Raw genomic sequence first — 25290 nt, 5'->3', positions numbered from 1 at the left:
TATATGCCAACTCATTTTTATTTCCACTTTTAATAAGTAGTACATTATCCTTGGCCTTAGGGAAAGGATCCATCAATCTATGTGTTCCCGAAATACAACCCTGTGAACACATTTGAGGACAAGCAATTCAGAAAGTTTATTCACAAAGCACATTTTTTTTAAGACAGTTTCAAATAAAATCTAATAAACTAAGTAGCCATTAGATGTTTAGAAATATTAGAATGGACAATAGTTATGAACACCAGTACCAATCATTTTAAGTCTGTAAACAAAAATAAAATGCCATTAGGTACTTATTTATATATTTGTACCTTATAGGTCTGTAAGTGTCTTCTGCCAGAGTGGAAACTGTTAAACCTACTTGCCATGGATTAAGTCTAAAGCATTCACATTCTTTACCATGACTATGAATAGAACATTTTCTTTCTAACAATTTATTGGCTTTCTAATATATAAAATTCCAATGACTAAATCCCAAACTAAATCCCAAAATGACTAAATTCCAATGACTAAATCCCAAAAATATATTTACCATCCAAAGAATCCTGCTTGTATTTTTATAAAATTTTAGCCTCTTGGAATAACTTAAAGTGGATATGGTAAAATGATTTCTTAAAGCAACTTTGTCCTATTAAGCTCATGATATCACTTCATATTTTAACACCAATCATACACCAAAATTTCCTAAGTTCCTAGTAGATCAACACCAGTCTAAATCCAGAAGACTTAAAAATCTTCGTATTCATTCTAAATTAAAAAGGCCATCCCATTTCCTAACAAAGATACAAGCTACCAAATAATTTTATAGAACCTCCTTTTATTTTTCATGATTAGCCTAGTCCCTCTATTGAAAAAAATCTTTTAAATATTGTCTGAGAGTTTTTTTAGTTTAGGATTACAGTTTTTGTGTCTAGCTTACACACTGAAAATTGACAAGCACCTAAAAAAAAAAAAATCCACAATTAGTGCAAAACCAGGAGATAATATTTTAAGTTGGTCTTTCCAAGTACAACTCAAGCTAAGGTTACTAAATGAGAAATTTTATGTAAATATATAATTTCCTACCTTGCTTTACGAAAGACAGCAAATACAAAAATAGCTTAACATTACGTTTAATGAGGTTTATTAAAGCAAATGTTTTATTAGTCTTATTTTAACTGCAAAAATATTTTAGCCACATTTAGGAAAAATAAACTTACTGAGACTATATAATCCTATATTTGTAAAAGCTAGATGCAAGAATACAGATTCTTTCCTTTTAAGCAGAATACATGCTATAAAGCTTATGAAACAGTCACTTTGTAGGAATGAATACATTTTTAAAATACTGGTTAATCTGTGGGGAATTCCACATTTGCCTATAAAAAAAAAATGCATCCACCTTGTAAGGCTTTGGTATAGGTGATTCACAGCACTTCCATCATTTTTCTTTCTTCTTTGCCTCATTCTTCTCTCGTTCCTCTGTCTGCTCACCTTTCTCCCTTTTCATGTTTACATTTGCTCTTCCTTCTTGATGTCCCCCCTTAGAATTATCAACTATTTTATAGTCTTCAAGGAGGGTTTGTCCTGTTTGTTTTGCTGTTTTCTTCACCATTGCTTTGATACCAATGTTGTCAATATTATAGGCAGTTACACCAACATTGATGGCAGAATCTACTGCATCATGTGTAGCTTCTCCTGCAGTATGCCCGTATCTTTAAAAGATTAGAAAAAAGTGTAATGACATTATAAATATAAATTAAGACCTTCTTATTTAGTATTATATAAGTCACATTATTAGTATGTTATTCCTAAAAGCAAAATCAAAGATTAGGTTTCAATTTTTTTTCAATTTAATAACTTAAAACAAAGTAAAAAATAAAATCAAACTGTGCCAAAGCTATTATTTCTCCTTTAGCAAAAACTGTGTGAAAATAAAATCAAGCTAGCTGAGATTAATGTTAATAAAGACTGTTTATGATGAAGAATAAAATGTAAATTATAATCAGGGCACCTGGGTGGCTCAGTCAGTTAAGTGTCCAACTCTTGATTTCGGCTCAGGTCATGATCCCACAGTTCAGGAGTTTGAGCCCCGTGTCAGGCTCTGCACTGACAGTGTGGAGTCTGTTTGGGATTCTTTCTCTTTCTCTCTCCCTCTCTCTGTCTCTCTAACCCCCTCACTGTCCCCTCCCCACTTGTACATGCTCTTACCCAAAATAAATAAGTTTTTAAAAATGTAAGTTATAATAAAGGTTGTTAGTCATTTTTTTTTTTAATCCACCCCTTCTGGAAATAGTAGAGAACTTTCAGTGAAAACAACTATAGGACACAAAGAATCGAGAGTCACTACAAATGGTTTTGAGTTCTATGTTAACCAGACTTTGGTAACGTCTTTAAACTATCAGAATCTGAGCTTGTCTTTAAGAAAAGATTGTATAACACTTTCTCCCTCACTCCACTCCACTCTGCTGCAGACTCACTGGCCTTTTTGCTATTCTTTGAACCATCAAGCATACATGTGCCACTTTATGACCTTTGTACTGGCTGGTATTTGCCTAAACTATTCTCATACCAGGTACTCACATGTCTAACTGCTTCACCTTCTTTCAAGTCAGGTAAGTATTGCATTCTAACTATCCTGCCGATTTCAACTGCCTTACCCCACATGCTCCACCCCACGGCCAATCAATCCCCCCTAAAGCTCCTCCCTCATTTTTTTTTAATGTTTATTTATTTTAAGAGAGAGAGTGAGAGACTGAACAGGCACACACAAGCGGGGGAGGAGCAGAGAGGGGGAGAGAGAGAGAGAAGCCCAAGCAGATTCCATGTTCAGCAAGAGCCAACGCTGGGCTCGATCTCACAAACTGTGAGATCATGACCTGAGCTGAAATCAAAGTCAGACACTTAGCCAACTGAGCTACCCAGGCATCCCTTAAGCTGCTCTTCCTTATTCTATAACTTATCACCTGCTACATACTCTAGAACTTATTTACTCTCTTTGTTTTGGTTTGCTTATTGTTTGTCTTGCTAGAATGTAAACACTATTATCATAAAAGTACTCTGCTGTATTAACATATCCTATGCATTGAGAAAACTGACATTCGATATTTGTTAAATAAATAAATGAGTAATTCCTGCCCTATCCATCTCAGAGTTTCTTTAGCATCAAACATACAGCAAAATGCTTGGGAGATTATACAGGCACTACACAAAATAGTATTATTGACAATTATCATCAATATGTGTCAATATCAATGTATGTGTTTAATATCATTTCTATGAGAAAATACAAATTGAGGGCCTATACAAGGATACTGAAAGTTATCCCACTGTATTGTTTTTCTCTTTCCCTTTTTAAAATACCAGGTTTTTATAGTTTTCCTTGCTTAGCAGAGAACTGCCTAAACAAGCAACAAGAGGGCAACATTTTACAATTTTCTTCAGGATGCTCTCAAGTTTCATATGTGCTTTGTGACCTGTATCTGGACATTTTATACTAACACTGGATCTGCCCTCTGAATTAACAAGTTCTGTATTACTGTAAGTTTGGCCTGGAATAGTGGTTTGTGATCCTACTAGCTTGTTCATGCTTGTTTTTTTTTTTTTTTCAACCTCAAGGCGAAAAATGTGAATCTTAGTTCCTGAATGAGGATTCCATTACATCCTTAGCCTAATTTTAATAATTAGAGTCAGAGGATGGCATAACTTAAAATGTGCCAAACCTTACATCCATATCACTCTTGACTGGGGCCTTCTCACCAGTTACCAGACATCAAAGCTTCTTAGCTGCTTTCTGCTGGTCTCTATTGCAACCCTTCAGCATTCCATAGTACTTGCTGATGTTGCAGAAGACATGGAGCTTTCTCACTGTCAATCAAGCCCCCACAAATACCAGGTGGCAATGGTTATGGTTATGGTTAAATGAGAAGAAAGGGGTGGAAGAATTCGAGCATTGGAAGAGTGACCATAACTCTTGGTTGAGCAGGTTTCTCTTAGGGCTCTTTTCTAGGACTGTGTGACTAAGAATTTGGCCATATTAGTGTTTATGAATACAGGAAATCCTCCAGATTCATGAACTTCCACTTCCCTATTCTAATGTTGCAGTTTTATACCTCTAACTGCACTCACGGTATTTAAAAAAGAATTTTTTTTAACGTTTATTTATTTCTGAGAGAGAGAGAGAGAAAGTGAGTGAGCACAAGCAAGGGAGGGGCAGAGAGAGAGGGAGACACAGAATCTGAAGCAGGCTCCAGGCTCTGAGTTATCAGCACAGAGCCCCATGCGGGGCTCGAATCCATAAACCGTGAGATTATAACCTGAGCCAGAGTCTGACGTTTGATTGACTGAACCACCCAGGCGCCCCATTCACAGTATTTTTATATATAACACAATTCTAAAGGCTACATTATTAGTAATAGTGTGCTAAAAAGGAGTCTGTGTTGGTACCCTGATGTTTTGCTTGTTTTTCCATGCTATCTCCATTTCAGCAAGAATTCCTGTTAATTTGGGAAGAAGTACCAAACTAGCAGTCAAAGAACTAGATTCTAATACCAAGTGTGCCAAAAACTAGCCATATGACCTTGATGAGGTCTCAACTTCCTTACATTTCATTAATTTTTTTCTTTCATCTCATAAAATGAGATTTGTAGGTTAAAGCACTTTGAAAACTCCACAATACTAAATGTATAATTATTTTTAAAGACCTTATAAAATGGCTTTTAAGCAGTTCTGTTTATTTCCTTTAATATATCCTCACCCTATCATCTCTGCTTCCCAATATGCCTTAAAACTAGTATTCCTGGCAGGCATCTATTTTTCTCTTCCTTTATAAGTAACTGCTCAGTTCTTTCCTTTATTCGGACTACATTGTAAATTCAAACTACACTGTTAAAAACTAGAAAGTCTATCTCTGATAAAAAGACAATGTTTATTTTTGATTTCTTACTTTTTAAAAAGTTAACTTTAATTACAGCTTATTAGATTTTATATTAAAGAGCAATAAAAATGAATACAAAGAATGCTCTAAATAAGTCAATTGAGACTTAATACACAGTTTGAATGAGACTTTTCAGAAATTTCTCCAGCACATTCAGTAATGTCTACAAAGACAGCACAGTGGTGGTGATTCTAGATTTCACTAATTGTAACAAAATTTCAGTCATAACAAATTTCAAACAAATCTTCCTAAAATTCAATTCACATGCAACCTTCAAAACTATTCTTGAAAATATTAATCTTAAATATTTTAAATAGAAATAGCTTCTTCTTAGTGTACCCATCAAAGACTGGTGGATTGTGGCCAATTTCTAAAGGATGTTTAAGGTGAAGCTGAGGAATTTAAACTTTATCTTGAAACCAATGGGAATGGCATAACCAAAATTACATTTTAGAAAAATCTAACTCAGGTTGCATTGTGAATTGTAAGGGTGTCAGAGACAGACAGAGGAACCAGTTAGGAAACAAGCTGTGTGATGGATGAGAAACAATGAGGGTCTATTCTACAGTAGTGGCAATGAGGCTGGAGAGGAAAGAATAAATATAAGAAACAACAGCACTTGGTGAATGAATAGCTGTAGTGCTATATAGTTGGGACTTATGAAGCCTAAAGATTACAATAAAAGTTAATCAAAAAACATAGATTTGAGAGGTTGTATGGACACGGTACAGGTAATATCTATGAAGAGTAGAAAAGGACAGAACATAGAGTAAAACTCTAGAATGAATGGATGTGGAAGACAACAGCCCTGAGAAGAAGTTTGATAAAACTGAAAGGTGAGCTAAATGAGAATACTGTTAAGATTTGGAGACATCTGACCCACCAATCTTAATAAGCATATCTTAGAGCAAGATCAATCAGGACAGGCTACAGTAAGCATGTGACTGGACTTTACCCATGAAAATTTAAGGAAAATATCTAAGACATTAAAAAGACAAGTCTTTCAAATCTACAGATAACATAAAATGGAAACCTGGCTAATATGACATACACTAAATCTGAAGCCAAACTGAAGGACTTAATAATGGGTCAAGATCAACAGATGAAATTAAGCGCAATATAAAGTTCTTAATGTTAGCTACAAATATCAACTGCCCCCAAAATAAGAGGAAGGCCCAGATTTTAAATAAAAGTTTCATTTTTTAAAAAACACAAGTTTGATATGGGTTAATCAAGTAACAGCTACTAAACAGATAGTCTTTGTCTTGTGTGCCATGTATGCCAAATGCTAAGTATGACCAAATAAGGGAGGCAAATCTCATGGTATTCTAGCTGGCACAGCAGATGTGAAATACTTCATTCTTTTCTGGGTTCTGTATTTTGAGAAGAACACTGATGAATGAAGTATCTGGAAACCATACTATATAGAGAATTCTTAAAGGACCTGGGACTATTTAGAAAAAAGTAAGTGAAAGACACAATAATAATGTTTAAATATTTGTACAGTTACCACAAGAAAAAAAGAAGACTGACCTTAAATACTTAAATAATTCCTGAGCAGATGTTATATAGACTGGTTTTGGGTACTATGACATCTGCCCGAGGGATTGCCTTCAATAAATTTGAATTTGCCCCTTCATCCAAAGGCAATTTTAATTAAAATTCACTAAACAAACCAATAAAATATGGTACCTGAAAAGAGTAAATTCCTCACAGAAGAACAATTTTACTAAGCTTATTCTTCACAAATATGTATTGTAAGATAAAGTTTTAATGCGGGGAAAACAAAAATGGATCTAACTGATGTTATATGATTTTCCTCTAAACAAGGGTTTTTAGTTTTTAGTTTGTTTTTTTTTTTAAGTAACCTCTATACTCAACATGGGGCTCAAAGAGTTGCACACTCTTTCAACTGAGCCAGCCAGGTGCCTCATCCTCTAAACAATTTAAAATGGAAAAAAAGAAACTTAAAGGTGAAATTTAGAAGCTATGTAGAAGAGTGATGAATTATTTACTAAATGCTATACTGCAATTATATATAACAGGTTTGAAGTTACTTATTGCTTTTCATTGTTCCTGTAAGTCTTGATGTTCCTAAATCTAAAGTAAGACAAAAGCATTAATGTAACTGAAAAAAATAAAAGTATTAATGAATAGTTCCCACACATTTACCTAAAAATTTTAAGAGTATAATTAATTATACAGATCCTTAAGTAAACCACTCATCATCAGTGAACACAGTCCCAAACCATAATCAAAACCATCAAAAGTATAAATAATATACTTCTCCAACATAATCTGCTTTAATTTATTTATTTTTAAATGTTTATTTATTTTGAGAGAGAGAGAATCCTAAGCAGGTGCCACACTCAGGGCAGAGCCCAAAGCAGGGCTCAATTTCACAACTGTGAGTCATGACCTGGGCTGAAATCAAGAGTCAGACACTTAACCCACTAAGCCACCCAGGCGTCCCACAATCTTCTTTTAAATACGCTTAAATTAAAAGATAATCCTCTATGTTGGCTTGTAACACCAGAAATCAGATAAGGAAGTTTATATATAGTTTGTTTTTCTTCTTGTCATAATGCATGTAATTATGGCAGATTTAAAACAAGCTGGGAGAATAATTGATCATAGGCAAAAAGAATATAAATTTTCTATATTATGCAATCATCAGTTGGATTAGAGAAAAGCACAAATGCTTACTCATCAAATACTTTTTCAAAGTGCAAACAAATGTAAATAAAAGTAAATTTATAAATATAAAAATATAAATTACATTTATACTCATAAATGTAAATTTACATAAATGAGAAGTAAATTTAAGAACTAGCTCTTTCTTTTCTTCAGTGATAAATATCACTAAGTTATTATTAGTTTCATACCTGCAGTTTCTTCTCTTAAAAGACAACTTTTCTTCTTCTGGGCAAGATTATTTATAAGTATCACAAAACGCTTTGTATCCCCTTGCCCCTCTCCATCTTTCCAAGTTTCTTTTTTTTTCTTTATTTTTTTTAATTTTTTTTATATATTTTTTTTTTTTAACGTTTATTTACTTTTGAGACAGAGACAGAAGATGAACGGGGGAGGGTCAGAGAGAGAGAGGGAGACACAGAATCTGAAACAGGCTCCAGGCTCTGAGCTGTCAGCACAGAGCCCGACGCGGGGCTCGAACTCACAAGCCGTGAGATCATGACCTGAGCCGAAGTCGGACACTTAACCGACTAAGCCACCCAGGCGCCCCTCTTTTTTTTTTTTCTTTAAAAAAAAAATTTTTTTTTAATGTTTATTTTTGAGAGAGAGAGAGACAGAGTGTGAGTGGGGGAGGGGCAGAGAGAGGAGACATAGAATGGGAAGCAGGCTCCAGGCTTTGAGCTGTCAGCACAGAGCCCAACATGGGGCTTGAACTCATGAACTGTGAGATCACGATCTGAGCCAAAGTCGGCGCTTAACCGACTGAGCTACCCAGGCACCTTTCATCTTTTCAAGTTTCTAATTAAATTACTGCTAAGACCAAAGTAGTCTTACAGTTAGAAATACAAACCTACTGGGGCACGTGGGTGGCTCAGTCGGTTGAGTGTCCAACTTCAGCTCCAGTCATGATCTCGCAGTTCGTGAGTTCAAGCCCCACGTCAGTCTCTGTGCTGACAGCTCAGAGCCTGGAGCCTGCTTTGGTTTCTGTGTCTCCCTTGCTCTCTGCCCCTCCCCCGCTCATGCTCTGTCTCAAAAATAAATAAATGTTAAAAATTAAAAAAAAAAACAAACATATTATTTAAAAAAAAATACAAACCTACTTAACTAAATTCTCACCTGTTTTTTCATTCCGTGAATCTTTGGAGGAAAGGATAAAAAGAATAGCAATATGTACCATAACAGAAATAAATGAGCTCAGAGTCACTGTTAAAATATCCTTCTCATCATATTAAGTTCTCTTCACTAAGGACCAAAAATACAAAATCTACACCAAAACTTTGATAGTTATGTGAATCCCTAACCTTTAATAAGGCTCCACTTAATCGTACTTAGGTAACCTTTTTTTTTTCATTAAAGTAGGAAATGGACAAATCCAATGAAGCATTTCCTAACATGACTAACATGTTTCTAACATGACTGCCTAATTATCTCTGCTAACAAATGATACTGATAATCTAAAACTAATTCACTTTTGGCCTAAAAGGCACTTCTGACTTTCTTCTGCTCTTGCAACAAGAAACTGTTATTCTAATTACGACTGATCCACCAAAGTAACCTCAAAGCCGTAACAGAAAGAGCATTAGAGATCAATGGTACAAGTAGCAAAAGATAAGACTGAAGACTTGGGTTTTGTATTTCCACCAAAAGAATTACAGATCTTTTCTGGATCTTCCTTGCCAAATCTTTTAGTCAAATTGAAACTGTAAGATGATGTGTCATGTTGCTTTGACTCAAAGGTATACATGCCCCAGATGGAGATCAAATCAACTCAGGAGAAATTAAGTTAGTTTTTTCTAAGTAAAAGGTAATTTACTATGGGGGAAGAGAATCTAAATGTATGACAGATAGTGATGGAAAGTAACTCTAGATATTGAACTTGCACAGATGTCCCAACAAGGGCAGGGTTGGTCCACCACTGTTGTTTCATACTGCATGACACAAAGATACCCCCCAGCTCTACTACTTACTAGGGGTATAATCTTTAACAAAGTTTAACAGCTCTACACTTTGGCTTCCTCATCTGTAAAAATGGAGATGATAGTGTTAAAGATTAAATAACATATACTGAAAAGCACCAAACACACTATCTGACACATAAGTATGAACTCAAATGTTGTGAGTGGGTAATTAACACAAATAACTGAGATTTGAGAACACCACTAATATTACTTTTTTCTTTCTAAATAAAAATTTAGTATTAGGCTTTAAACTCATGCAAAGCTAAGAAAGCAACTCAGGTCCTTCATATTATATTTAGTTTTTAGACCTTGATTGCCCTAGGACTTATAAAGAATAAAGACCTCAAATCAGAAGACCTGTTTTAAGTCCACCTTAAAATAGTTATCAGATCAGCTTAGATCATTCATTTTTTGTTTGTCCACTTGTTAATATATGAAATAGATGACATACCATCTGTCCATTCTAATAAAAATGAACACTGGTAGAGTCAAATAAGATGTGACAGAATTTAACATTCTTTGTAAACAGAAGGGGCTGATATTAACAAGGTATAATAGTTTAATTATAATTCAAGTTTTTCCCATCAAAACTAAAGGCAAACATCACCCATCAAGAACATGCAGTAGGGGCACCTGCGTGTTTTAGTCGGTTAAGTGCCCAACTCTTGATTTGGGCTTAAGTCATGATCTCATAGTTCCTGGGTTCAAGCCCCGCGTTGGGCTCTGTGCTGACGGTGTGGAGCCTATTTGGGATTCTCTCTTCCTCCCTCTCTGCCCCTCCCAAACTCTCTCTCTCTCTCAAAATAAATAAACTTAAAAAAAATTGTTTTAACCAAAAAGACCAAAATTTACTAAAAAAAAAAAAAGAACATGTAGTTGATAAGGTATACAGAAACTCCAGGCTTTTTTTTTTTAATTAAACATATTCTCTGCATTAATGATGAAGAAATATAACCATTAGTAATATGAGGCAAAGTCATAGTAATTCTATTAATTTGCTAAAAATATTATTAAGAAAAACAGTGAAAAAAATTTTGTTTTAGCAGCTACTCAATGACATAATCATTTTAACTGTCCTGGATTTTTACAAATGCTGTAAGAGTTTTAGTCATTAAAATTATAAAAGTCAACTTACTTGTATCTGACAGTTTGTACAGTTTCTGCTGAAACATTGTTAACAATACATTTAGCTGCACATTCCAATCCCTGCCAGACAGTTGAAAATCCTGCAAATATATTTAAAAGTAAGTAAAATGATAGCTAAAGAAATGGACCTTCCTAGTTAAATTTCTGGCCTATTGTTACCTTGAACACTACTTGCTGCTACGACCATAGCACCATCCAGAGGAGACTTTCCATTTCTGTCTTTTTTAAGAGATTCTGGAACAAGTTTGCTTCCATGCTTCTTGACGTGTGGAGCTAGTTCCTTTCCAACACAATTTGCTACAGTGCAAACTCCATCAACTAACATAACCATAAAAAGAAAAGAAACACTTAAAAAATGTTTCCCTTGATTCTACCATTCTTACTTAGCAAAATTCTTATATGAGCATCTAACATTGTTTTACTGCATAATTTACCATTTCTATATAAGGATGAGAACAAGGGCTGGCTAGTTTTAAACAAAGGCTATTATCTGGTTTAAAGACATGTTTGCAGAGCTGAAGGATTATAACCTTGCCTCTTAAATATAATGTTCTTTATGGCAACTTGCTTAAAAGAAAACAGAGACTGCTGCAGTGTAAGAGCTATAGGTCCACCTTTCATGTTTTTCAGCTATGAGTGTTTCTATGGTCTATCAACAGATATCTTACTGAAATAGTAATAAGGTATTTAAATCTATAAAAAAATAAAACCATAATCTGATTCAAAAGAATATTGAATATTGAATCCCAAGAAGATAATCTTACTAAATTTAATCATAACCTATTAAGGGGTGATCTGACCATCTCAAAATACCAAACTTTAAGGCTATGATTCTCAAAGGAGCAGGAACGAGAAGCATATGGCTTGGGAAGGCGAACACCAGAATCACTGAATCTGCTTAACTGAAATAATACATCCCTCCACTTGACCCTCAGCTATGACACAGTGAGCTGTCCTTAAAAGAATGTATCATATTCAAGGATAGCCAATACATTCAGAGCCATTCCTTTTCAAAGGTACAGACACTTCCCTCTCTGACCCAGCAAAACAACCCTTTAACAGATGTTTCTCAAACTTTAATATACAAATAAAAATCACCTAGGAATCTTGTAAAAATGCAGATGCTGAATTGGTAATGTGTGCCAAGTACCTGAAATATATTTGGGTATTAGTATTTCTAACGTATTTGAGCCTTAGTATTTCTAAGGCTCTCAGGTTGATGCTGCTACAGATCCCACGATGAACAGCAAGGTGACACAGCTTCATCCTAATCCTTTACTCTTAAGGTTAAACCACATAAATGTGCATTTAGATTAACCCAGATTAAGAGACCATTTTTAATTTAACTGAAAGGAAAGTCTTCCAAAGTTACTTTACCCAGGAACTGACTGACTTTTGCTGCTCCTCCTGTAGCCTGCTTTGCTATATAAAGTCCCCTGGTCACAGCTGGACTAACTTCCACTGGTTTTTCTTCTGGTTGAATCCGTTCACGGAGTTTAGAAGCGCCTTTCTGGATTGCTTTCCCAGTAAATTCAGCACCTTTGACCAAACCCCAGCTCACCCAGGAAGCACCTTTTTATAGGAAAATTTAAAATTGCACAATTAGAGTTGATTATACCTGTAAACCCTTTAATAACTTACCAACAGGAAAAAAACAAAACAAAACAAAACAAAACAAGGAATTCAATGTTTAGATCCCAAAGATGCCATGAACTTTCAAGCCAACTTTATACTTATAATTTTCTGCCTGGAATACACATCTTTTCTAAGTAAATTCATCTTTCAGTACTTAGGCCATAGATCACTCAATAACAGAGTTCTATATTACTCTATGCTGCCACTATAACTTGTAGGTATCTCTCCATGTCACTGACCACACTGTTACTATTGTTAGGAACTAATTTTGAGTTGGTACCATTAAGATGGTATTTGGCTTGAGGACCCAGGTATGCTTGTTCTTCTTGCCTTGGTCCAGGTACCACTTTTCGCCCATGAAGTACTGAGGGGTTTAGACGCAAGTAATGCAAGCTGGAAACCAATACACCTATATCTCAAACACCAAGGCAGAAGAACTCTTCGCTTGCTTTAGACTAAAGGCATAAGGCAGGGAGACCTGTTCCTCCCTCAAACCCAAACCCCACGATCTCAGCACCTTTTAGCTTACATCATAAACCTGAATAACAAAGACAAAAGAATACTCAAAAAAATTCATGAGAAGAAAAGATGTACGAAGAAAACTTGGGAAGCCTAGATGGTTTAGACATTTGTCGTGAGAACAGGCCCTAGCACTTTGTTTTGCTCAATGCTTCCTGCAGAATGAATGAAAAAAGAGAGAGAAAGCGGCACAGTACAGACTGCTCTAGCGAAAAGGCCCTGCACACATGCAGGGAAAGGAGAAGTGGGAATGAAATGGGAAAAGCAAGAAAAAATATACAAAGAGAATAGTTGCCCCTAAGAGGAAGAATAAAGTGTTACCCTGCCTTGGAGAGCTTACAATTTTAAATATTTCCTTTTTGGCTATACCCTGAAACAATGAGCTTGGACATATAAAATACTTAAGTATATTGTGTACCAAGGTCTGTGGCATAGCTTTTACATAATTACTTTCACCTATGAGTGAGCAGGTACCCAATGTCATGTGAAAATCCTGTTTGTTTAAAAAGGCTGACAATGAAAAGTAAAGTGGTGACTGATTAAAAAAATTGTGGTACTTCTGTTTTTGTTTTAGTCAACACATCCATCTAACTCAAACCCTACCCCCACCATCCTACCCTTGGGGAAGGACCAGGTCTCAACCCAGGGAAAAAGCTTTCAGCCAAGAGTTCCCATAACAATAAAGAGATTAAAGACCTCTATTAAAAAACAAAACAAACCAAAAAAAACCAAAGAACAAAAACCAAAAACATGTATTTTTAAAGTTAACTCACAAGTTGAAAAGATACAAGAAGTAAAAAACCAGCTGAACTTGAAGACTGAGAAATCATAAAACAAATGATAATGAAAAAGGAAAGCTCTATACTCCTGCAATGAAACAAGCAAGAGGGACAGAGTCCACTGATGACTGAGAAGAATAAATGGAAATGAGATAAAAGAAAAGTCACAGGACTGATAAAGAGAAACACTAGATCAAATTATAAAGAAGCTATCCCCATGGAAGAGCACATAACAGAGATAATGTGTTAAAACTGAAAAGACTGCAACAGAAGATCAAGAAATGTAATGTTTTATTGGTAGCTACTAAGATCTTTTAAATGGCATGTGTAGTGCCAGATATAAATTTATTCTATAAACGTTCACGTTATTTGCACCCATTTAATGTTGAGATACAGCAGGCAATGAATGTCTGCTAATAAATGAGAAGTTGGCAGATGACTTAAAATGATCTCACTCAAATCTAACATAATGGAGGGGGGTTCTAATCAGCCCATTGTCATATATCCTCTACCTCCTTCCAAATTAGCTTACTAAACTCTACTCCATCTAAGATGTTTGGCAGTTGCCTTCTTAAAAGTAATTCTAGGCTCCTCAAGCCAATATTCTACACAGATAATTTTTAAGCAGTTCATATTTTTTCACCTTTTATATTCATAAAACCTAAGACTGTAGCTTTTACTGATCTTAACTGATTCTCTGACAGTGGACAGGAATCAATCATGGGCTAAACTGACTGAGCTCAATTTAGATCCCTGATTACTTATCTTTGTATAGAGCCTGCACAAGTCAGGAAGAAATAGTAGCTTGACAGATCAGATTATTTTCCTCTGGAATAAATCTTGGGTATTTTCTGCACCTCTTTGCTACTTATACTTTTAAGTATTTGGTGAGGTGGTGGGTTTTCATTCTATCTACTAAAAAGCACATAAAGAGATATATACTCTGATTGGCAGTTAGTTTTAATGTAACCAACTATTAGAGATATTTCTAGAATTCTGAGGGACTAAGATGAAAAGTGTTACTAACATCTGCTGAAGTCTCAAGCAGTAAAGTAGGCCTCTTTGCGTTACCATAATGTAGTTTTTGCTCATTCTCAAATGATGCACTGCTGAGAGTTTTTCTGAAATCTCTAAGGGGATCTCTGCCCAGAATTAGCTGATACTAAGGATGCTCTACCTCTCTGAATAGAATCAGTGTGTGAAATCTTTGGAGGCCTAAGACTCTGTGACATGTTATACTTTCCAAAGATGGTCAAAATAGTATTTCCTGTTCTACATGTTCTTTTAACATGACCTTGACATTCCTCCCATTGAGAAGTGGGGTCTCTGTTACAATCCCTTCAATTTGAGCAGGTTTGTTACTTTCTTGTGATGAGTGATACTAGAAATTTCCAAGAATATGTCAGGAAGAGTATGCAGCCTCTAGCTGTTTGCTATATCATATACACTTCGAACCCTGAGCTACCATGTAGAAGCCAAACTGGCTTAAGGCTGCCAAGCTGTGAAGAAGTTAAACCACATGGAGACCATGTCTAGGCACTCTATTTGGCAGTCCTAGATTTTGAGCTCTTCCAATCCAGATGCCAGATTTGTGAGTGAAGGAGCCTTTGGATGATTCCAGACCCCAGATACTGAGTCACTAGTCAGCCTTTGAGTCTTTCTAGCTAAGGTCCTGACCTCATAGAGCAGATCTAAGCAATCTCTGCTGTGACCTTCTGGAATACCTGGTCCACAGTTATCCTAAGCATAAACAAATTGTTGTTTCATGCCATTAAGTTTGGAATGGTTTGTCACACAGCAATAGTAAATAGAACTATTTACTATTTACTATAAATAGAGGTATAAATTTTAAAAAGTTTATAACCTTTGAAATTAGTTATCTACCTATGTGTGAATATAGGCAAGTTTTCTGAATACTGACCTAATAGCCTAGCAACCTGTAAAGTTATGGGGCAGGGAAGTAAGAGTGAAGGTTTTTCTTTATAACTTCTTTGAAAATCTTTTTTCAAGGATCAATTTTAACTGTTAAAAACTGTAATTGAAAATTCTGGCTGTCTTTTCTTACCTCTAGCAGCTCTCTGACACCAGGCAAAATATTTTGTTAGCTCCTAGCTAATTAATTTTTCCTTATTTTAGCTTGTTGGTTTTTCATGTTGAAGGTTTTTTTCTGCTTTAGACACCTTTATTATTTTAATGGGGTTTTAGTCCAGACATGGAAGTCTGTATTGACAGTCTTTTAAATGACTGGTCAAGATCCCTTTACAGGGTCATGAATTTGGCTAACTAGTGACTGGTAATGTTTTTTAAAAACAAATTAGAATGTCTAAATCTGAGCTACTATAGTTGAAAAGCTAAAATGTTAACCAATAAAAGTGAAAAGATCTATGTCAGTAATGATAATTCTGGTTTTAAAATAACTGATCTGGGGCACCTGGGTGACTCAGTCACTTAAGTGTCTGACTCTTGATTTAGGCTCAGGTCATGATCTCACTGTTTGTGAGTTCGAGCCCCAAATCAGCTCTGCACTGACTAGCTGAGCCTGCTTGGGATTCTGTTTCCCTCTCTCTCTGCCCCTCCCCTGCACTCTCTTTCTCCCCAAAATAAATATATAAATACATAAACACATAAATATATATATCTAACATATATATAAACGCATGTATATATTAAATATATACAAATATATGTAAGTATATATATATATAAATAAGCCTTTAAAAAATTGTAAAATAATTGATCTGATGCCCTTTCTAACCAAAATTAAATAGTAGGGCCTACATCCCAAAAAGCTTGGCTGTAATCCTCAGATCTTTAATACCTCCACTACTATGTGGTTAGGGAGTGCTGGTTTGCTTCCAAAGATGGATGAATATCTTATCAATTTTTGTAGGAAGAGGGAAGGGGAGAAAAGAAAAGGATTAAGGGAGAATTTCAAAGAGGAAAGGAGAATAACTAATTTTATGTTCAGAGTTGTCCTAAGAGTTTGGGGATTCCTGAAGTTTTTCACTATCAATTTTCCCAAAAGTGAAACAGAAAAAAAGCAAGAAGAAACTTACACCTATAGGATAATATGTGATGTTCTAAGACACTAGTTCCTTTCAGGTATTTAAAAATGATCATTTAGAACCCAAATACAAAATTACCTTTCTAAGTAGTCACTTATGGATTCCAAACATTTCACATTATATGGGGAAAAAGTTAGCATTACTGTAATACCTGACAAAATATTTTGAGCCACTTTCTCACTCCATTCGGGTAATTCCTTTGCTTTGTCTTCTGAACCTGGCTCATAGGGTACAATGTGACTCAGATTAACTTCTTCACTTGAAGTATCTTTGGTCTAAATAGTAAAAATATTTCAAAATGTAAAACAGTAAAATACTAAGGGGAAAAATGATAAGCATTATTTAATAAAATATTAAGCCAACAAACACTAGTTATAATTAATGAGATTATTTCCACCCAACATAGCTATCAGGACATTTTATACACAATATCATAACTGCCATGAAGCTGAAAACTATACTGGTCTTATGTAAGGTCTCACTGGTAAATAAGGTTTAAATACCAACATATCTCCAATAGAGCATTTATCAACTCATATTTAAACTGATGAGATTACAGGGTTCCTTTATATAGCTATCAACCGCTTAATAAGAGTATGCACATGGTGTACTCAGTAAGATTTAAAAGATTTGTTAAATGACTCAATTGGTAAGGATACATCCAAATAAATTGGTTTTGATAGAAATCAAGTAAAGCAAGTAGAAATATATACACACAGAAAAATCTATTCCATCTGAATGGAAATGGGGAACATAGAAATACCTGTATTTTGCTAATTTAATAGCTGTTATGTGAGCTAGGGCCAATACTCAAATTGTCAAAGCTCAATGCACTCATTCTAAGAACTTAACAGCAAGCTAACTCAGACCTCATAATATAATTTGAAAATAAAACTGCCTAAGAGAACTAAGAGAACTTCACTTAAAATATAAAACATTAAAAACAAAACAAAAACTTCTATGGGAAGGGGGAAGCCATTTATAAGTAAAACCCAAAGACAAACGGAACAAAGTATTTACAATTTCTATCTCTGATAATGGGCCAATGTCCTAATATATAAAGAGCTCCTGGAAATTGAGAAGATTAGTGACCCAGTCATAAAAAGTGGACAAAGTACAAGAACAGACAACACACAGAAAACAAAATTCAAGGAATCCTTAAGCAGATACACATCACTCATAATAAAATCAATACAAATTAAGATATTCCAATACACCATTTCTCATCGATCAGACTGCCAAAATACAGAAAGACTGATCAGCTTCTCTGTGGATGAGGCTATGAGGAAATGGGTCTCCTACACTGCTGGTGGGAGTGCTGAAGAGTACAGTCCTTGGGGAGGGGAAATTAGCAAAATCTATCAAAATTAGGGGTGGCTTGGATGGCTCAGCTGGTTAAGCATCTGACTCTTAATTTCGGCTCAGGTCATGATCTCACAATTTTGTGAGTTCGACCCATGTCAGGCTCTGCGCTAACCCTGCAGAGCCTGCTTGGGATTCATACTCTCTCTCGATCTCTCTCTGCCCCTCCCCTGCTCACACTCTCTCTCAAAATAAACTTAAAAAAAATTATTTAAAAAAATCTATCAAAATTACAAATGCATTTATCTATTGACTCAGTAGCCCCACTTCTAAGAATTTACCTTATGAATTACCTACAATGTATGAATCAATGGATCTAAAAGTTATTCATTGAAGCACTGCTTCTAATAGCAAAAACCTGGAATCATCCAAATATTCCTCAATAAAAGATTGGTTAAAGAAAACTATTATAAACTCATACAACGAAATATGAGGTAACTATAAAAAAGATTGAGAAGGTTCTCCATTTATTAACATTGAAAGATTCCCAGAATTTATTATCAGATAAAAAAATAAAATAGAGAACACTCTATGATGTTACCTTTTATGAAAGAGAAATCTAACAGTTTTTACTTGCTTTCATCTGCCTCAAGAAACCTGGGGAAGAAATACAAGATCCTGATAAAAAGTGATTTACCTACAGTGGCAGGGAAAATGGTATGGACAAAGGTGGGAGTAAAGCTTTTCAATGTATATATCTGTTTACATAATTTGATTTCTTTTTAGTCAACAAATTGTTTTAAAAATGGAAGTTTTCAACGATGTGGAAAATTTCCAAATATACTGTTAAGTAAAAAAGCAAGAAGCAAAACAGTTATGTCTCACATACTGCCATTTGTATTAACAATTACGTATATGTGTGTATACATATATACACACACACACAAAATAAATGTGTATGTATATATGTTTGAAAATGAATAAAAGTAATAAGCAAGAGTAATAAGAAGCTAGCAGCAATGTGTCTTAGAGCAGGGAGCTAGGTGGCTGAGGGCCAGGGAGGCAGACTTACTTTTCCCTAAGTATCGTTTCTACCTTTTGGATTTCTTTTTGTGCATTAACTTATACAAATTTTTTAAGTAAGTGTATTTCTTTGAACCATCTTGGACTCCCAATGTCTTCATAAGCTGGTCTAAGATATTCAACATAAACTACAAATGAATGTAGAACATTCAAGTGGTATGTATTAATTCCACAGATAATTATTGAGCACTTACAATGCAGAATACAACAATGAAGGATACAAAACTGTAATTCAATACTCACAATGCGATTTTCTTTCTTCATATATTTGCTTATATTACTACTTCTGCCCAGAATCCCCTTCAATCTGCTATTTGTATGGCCAGCTCTTGCTTCATTCTTCAGAACTCATCTTAGCCATAATGCCCTCTCAGGAGAGCCTTCCTTACAGTTTCCCACACTACCATATGCCCACACTTATCTATGAGACTAGGCTGTATGTTAGGTGGTGCAATCTAGCCTTCTATATAACCTATGTACCTTCATCTAATGATCACACTAGATAGGGAAATTATCTCTTTGTTAATCTGTCCTCCTCACTAGATATTAAATTCCTTAGGATAAGAAATTTAACTTTTCCACTATGCTCAGCATTCTGGCACTAAATACTTACCAAACAGTATTCCCAATTTACCATTTAGAGAATATATACTCATGAGATGAAAAAAAACCTACTAAACATATTTTTAAAAATCCATTCTCTTTCCTGATGACAATCCATAAAGAAACAAGACTGAATAAAAATGGTAGTGTAAGGAAAAGCATACCTAGCCCCAAGACCTTGGTATATACAGGAAAGTGGAGAACACCACAAAACAAAAAAAAAATGCATTAACGTAAATACAAAAAATCTTTCAAATACTTGAAAAAAAACCTATCCCCCAAAACACAGAATATGCTATAAAACAGTTTAAGTCACAAACACTGTAAAGGAAAATATTAAAGCTGATTCTAATAATTTTTACCAGTGATCATTTTATGACTGCAAGTTGCTCTGCTTTAGTAAACAAGAATAAGATTTACTTATTTATTTCACCAGGTGAAAGGTACCATTTGAATAGAACTCACACACATACCTTATTGTTTTTTTACTTACTTTTTTCCCCCGTTTTCCTTTATGACGCATGTCCTTATTGTCTTGGTCCAACGAAGGACCCAACTGTCTCACGTCAGTGCCACTGGCTTCTTTCAACTGGTCAGAGGAACATCTTGCTCTTCCAGGGATTTGGAATTCATTTTCTCCTTCTGCCCGGTTCCAGTTGGCCTAAGGGGTAAAGGACTAAGCTCAAATTCAAATTTTCTCAAATGACTGTCCTCTTAGCTATGCTCTAAGCTTCAACTTAGAAGCTTCAACTTATTCAACTATCAGTGTTTGATAGTCTAAATATGACCACTTTTACTTGTCTTTCTTCTATAATTTTGTTTTATCTCATCATCCAAACCTCAACCCTTTGAGTTCTTTAGTTTGTAGCATATGGCCTAAAGCAAATTTCCAAAGACAAAGCACAAAAGATACACTTACAGCAGTTATTAGGGTAAGTTATCATTAAATCAGATGTAGCTACATTTGAATTTAATTAAATTAACAAATTATAAGTTTTAGGAAACAGATAAATATAAGACTAAGTAAGTTTAAAGCAATGAAGAAGGGGCGCCTGGGTGGCTCAGTCTGTTAACTGTCCAACTCTTGATTTTGTTTGAGGTCATGATCTCATGGTTCATGAGTCTGAGCCCTGTATCAGGCCATGTGCTGATAGTACGGAACCTACTTGGGATTCTCTCTCTCTTTCTCTCTCTGTCCCTCCCCTGCTCGCTCTCTCTCTCTCAAAAAATAAGCAAACTTAAAAAATAAATAAAGGCAATAAACTCATGTCTGTTTAACCACTCTGCATTATTGGAAAACTGATTTTGTGTTTTTTTTTTTTTTACTTAAAACTACAGGTATTTTGCTTGCATATACTTTACTGAATAAATACTTAAAAGTAAAAACATATCAAAATTATAGCTAATAACTAACTTTTGTTTACAGTTGGAGTTCTGGGACAATAGAGCAAACTAAAAATGACATGCAACTACGGGCACCTCAGTGGCTCAGTTGGTTAAGCATCTGACTTCAGCTCAGGTCATGATCCGACAGTTCGTGGGTTCAAGCCCCGCATCAGGCTCTGTGCTGACAGCCCAGAGCCTGAAGCCTGATTCAGATTCTGTGTCTCCCTCTCTCTGCCCCTCCCCCACTTGTTCTCTCTCTCAAAAATAAACATTAAAAAATATTAAAACAAAAATAAAATAAAAATGACGTGCAACCAAAAAATAACACCAGAGAAAAGTAAACATGTAACCTAAAAGTCGGTTTAATTTCTTTCCTAAATCCCAGTAATATATGTCCAATGAATGTAGGGGTGAAGGGAGTAACTGCTCTATAATAGGTCTGAAATAATTAAAAATGTCACTTTGTTCAGCTAAGTAAATGGCAAAGCTAAGACTTGAACACCTATCCACTTGGTCATGTTTCTGTCTTTATAAACTACTCTCTATGAGCACACTAAGGCTACACACATTTCTGTCTGGGGGGGGGGGGTCACATGTTTTGTTAATATACCTTAAATGTTTAGTATTGGCTATGCTAAAGTATATATTGGCCACCAGATCATTCTCATATGCAGTTCATGTAACCTAATGCTACAGATGACTCTGACCTTTGGTTTAGCCAGTAGTCTATTCCTATCATCTGTGATCTTTTCCATATAGGTATGAATTGAAAGAGTATTCTAATTCCTGAGAAAAGAGTAACAAAGCTTTCGAGACTAAGCTCAAGGGAAACCATTTTGTGAAATCCTCCCTGATCTCCTTCCTGAACTGTGTGTATACTTTTATTTCATCACCTATCATACTGTACTGTGGTTACTCAGCCACTGTAAGTACAAGAGAATAGGAGTTGTTACATATCTTTATAGTGTCTTATTCTGTTTTCCCACCCACCATTTAATACCTAAACAATGGATTCTAAATACACACTGACTAGAGAATAAAAGATTATACAATTATGCTGTGAATCTCCTTCAACTTCAGAAAACTGTCAATATTCACAACAAAAATATTTTTCCCCTCTTGTCCTACATCAGGATGAGCAAGAACAACTAAAGAAAGCCTCTCCTTAATACTCTATTTTATCTCCCCATAACAGATCAACATGCAGGCAAAAAAAAAAAAAAAACAGGCTCAAATAAGGAAAATTCACAGGATGACCAACCATATTTTAAATCATACTTTATTTTCTCTTTATTTGGTTTCACTTATCATGAGAACAAAGATAATTCCCTCAAATAAAACCTGTTTCTTCCTCAAAATGCCAATCATACCCCTAAAATGTCCAACTTAGCCCATATGCTAATGCCAAAATTACCTTCACTTCACCATTTAGTCCCCTTAACCTATTTTTCCAACTGAGCAGGAACACAGTGATGATAACAAGAGCTAACATTCACAGAACACTACCGCTTGCCAGCACTGATGCAAGACAACATTAACTTTAAATCTTCACCACGGCCCAATAAAGCAGATGATATTATTTCCATTTTATGATAAGGAAACTAAAAAGAAGATCAATAAGTTGAGTTAAACAGCTATTAAGTGGAAGAGCTCAAATTCAAACCCAGAGCTCACAATCCTAATCATTACTTATAACCAATTTCCAACTAGTATTTGTGAACACACAAATTATATATTCTCAATCTCCTAACTCTGATTACATTACAGCCTATTACAATTTCTCTAAAAGCAAAAGTTGCTTATGTTAAAGGAGATTTTCATCCTAAAGATGATCATACATTACCTGAAGCCGAAGGTCAGACATCTGTCTTAATAAATCCTCGAAGAGTTCTCTATCATCTTCTGGTAATTCAGAAGACAAGACAACCCCCACAAAGCATCCTGACGCTTGTAACATGGTATCAGGAAACATGTAGGCTCCCACAGTACATTTAAGAACTGGAGATCTATCAGGAACTAGAGGATACAACCAGTCACAAACCTGAAGGAATTAGTTTAAAAAAAAATTAATCAAAGGAACTAGGTTTTCACTGAAGTTTTAGAATTGTTATACCAGAAAATAAACATTTCCAAGTTCTAAATGCATTTTACAAAGCTTTACAGAATGATTCTCCACTAAAAATTAGCTATTTGCTAGTATGATCTTTGTGCATACCACTCACAAGAACTGTCCTAAAAATGCTATTGCTCCACTAATTATACAGTGTTGAAATTAGTGACCTTAAATAGCCCACTATTAACCATAATGAGTCTAGTTTTAAATAAATAATGGTCAAAGTACAGCAAAACTGTATTATTCAAATTAGACATCTCTTTGTGGAAATACATAAAATCAAACTGTTTTCAAGTACATATAATTACTGATTTAATTAATTCTCACAATTCCATGAAGTTAGTTACCATTTCATGTACAAAACTGAGGCATAGAGAGGTTAATTAAGTTGCTCAGAGTCAACTAAAAAAGTAGAGCTAGGATTTAAACACAGATCTGGCACCAGAGAAGCCAGACAATTACTTTAATTAAATACCCAGAATTCATAATCTTGAATAATTTTTTTAGAAATTGACATGACATAGCTAGAATAGAACATGAAGTTATGTTTATGGAGTTACCTTCTATTATTAAGTTCAATCAAAATGACACAAAGCTGCCCAGCAATATCATCAGATTGTCCATATGCTAAGACTTAAGCTCACTGGATGAGGCACATGGGTGGCGCTAGATTGAGTATCAGACTCTGGATTTCGTCGTAGGTCATGATCTCATGGTTCATGGGATTGAGCTCCCCATTAGGCTCTGCACTGAGGGGGCAGAGCCTGCTTGGGATTCTCTCTCTCCCTGTCCCTCCTCTCCTCACGTACATGTTCCCTTTCAAATAAACATTGAAAAAAAAAAAAAGACTTAGGGGCTCCTGGGTGGCTCAGTCATTTGGGCATCTGACCGGCTCAGGTCACAATCTCGCAGTTTGTGAGTTTGAGCCCCGCATCGGGCTCTGTGGTGACAGCCTGGAGCCTACTTCTGATTCTGTATCTCACTCTCCCTCTGCCCCTCCCTGGCTCACGCTCTGTCTCTCTCTCTAAAAAATACACAAATATTAAAAAAAAATAAAAAAGAAGAAGACTTAAGCTTACTTTCTGGAGATCTAAATTCAGAAAAGACTAAGCTTAAATCATAATATCCAAATGAATTCATTTCCATTGAGATTACATTCTTTGAGCAAGGAGAATATAATTGTGTTGCTCACTCAGGACACATGGTCTTCCTAATAATAAGAAACGGGGAAGAACAATCTATTATCAAAATATTGTATAGTAAATATGAGTCAAAGAACATGGAAGATTTCATATAAAAAATGAAAAATTCTCGGGGCGCCTGTGTGGCTCAGTCAGTTAAGCGTCCGACTTTGGTTCAGGTCATGATCTTGTGGTTCCTGAGTTCGAGCCCTGCATCAGGATCTGTGCTGACAGCTCAGAGCCTGGAGCCTGCTTTGGATTCTGTGTCTCCCTCTCTCTCTGCCCCTCCCCTGCTCACACTCTGCCTCTCTCAAAAATAAGTACACATTAAAAAAAAATTTTTTTTAATGAAAAATTCTGGTATACTGCCATCATTTCTGACCAACAGAATATAAACCTGCAGGGATCAAAGAATCCAAGTCTGATTCTTTCTTGGAAAGTGCTTAAAAAACATTTTCAAATTCTTCTTTTACAGATTGTCTTTTTTAGTCATCTCAAATGCCACTTTCCAACTTTTATAAAAGTCAAACTTTAGAGAAGTCACAAAATTGATTATCGCATTTTCCAAAGTATGATATATTGCCATGAATAGTATATGAAATAAATTTAAGTAATATACAGACTATTTGAGTAGTAATGTGTTTTAATATATATTAACAAAAAAATACATCTTTCAACTTCACAGCTGTTATTGGTTAGGATAAAATTAACAAATGAGACATTTAAATTCAAATATTAGGAAAGTTATAGCAGAGATAGGAAATTGACAAAAAAGTTGTAAAGATTATACTTACATAACTAAAGTTTGGGAAAGTTTTATTTTACAATGTCATGATTTCTCTAAGATTAATTACATTCTGGACACCTTGATTGAAAGGGAGTATCCCCAAATCTTCTGAAATAAAACCTTA

General features: G+C 35.1%; 1 protein-coding gene across 6 annotated transcripts in view; it reads right to left on the bottom strand.

Annotated features, from left to right (window-relative positions):
- The window catches only part of SPART (spartin), a 90610-nt gene continuing 65320 nt past the window's right edge, over positions 1-25290 (bottom strand). For 4 of the 6 annotated variants that reach the window (XM_019447756.2, XM_019447753.2, XM_019447754.2 and 1 more), the window contains exons 3-9: positions 22929-23126; positions 20193-20360; positions 16863-16986; positions 12091-12285; positions 10873-11031; positions 10703-10793; positions 1-1694 (exon numbers count right to left, since the gene is read on the bottom strand). In XM_019447756.2, the coding sequence (XP_019303301.1) occupies positions 1421-1694; positions 10703-10793; positions 10873-11031; positions 12091-12285; positions 16863-16986; positions 20193-20360; positions 22929-23126 (1209 nt within the window). In that variant the 3' untranslated portion in view covers positions 1-1420. Of the gene's footprint in view, positions 1695-6972; positions 7016-10702; positions 10794-10872; positions 11032-12090; positions 12286-16862; positions 16987-20192; positions 20361-22928; positions 23127-25290 lie in introns of all 6 variants that reach the window. The other 2 variants (XM_019447751.2, XM_019447757.2) reach the window with 2 other exon arrangements.

The sequence above is a fragment of the Panthera pardus genome, unplaced genomic scaffold (assembly GCF_024362965.1).
Source record: "Panthera pardus isolate Hobbes unplaced genomic scaffold, ASM2436296v1 HiC_scaffold_1, whole genome shotgun sequence".
NCBI classification, from domain to species: Eukaryota; Metazoa; Chordata; class Mammalia; order Carnivora; family Felidae; genus Panthera; species Panthera pardus.
The sequence above is the reverse complement of the archived record's forward strand: the minus strand, read 5'-3'. Positions and strand labels throughout refer to the sequence as shown.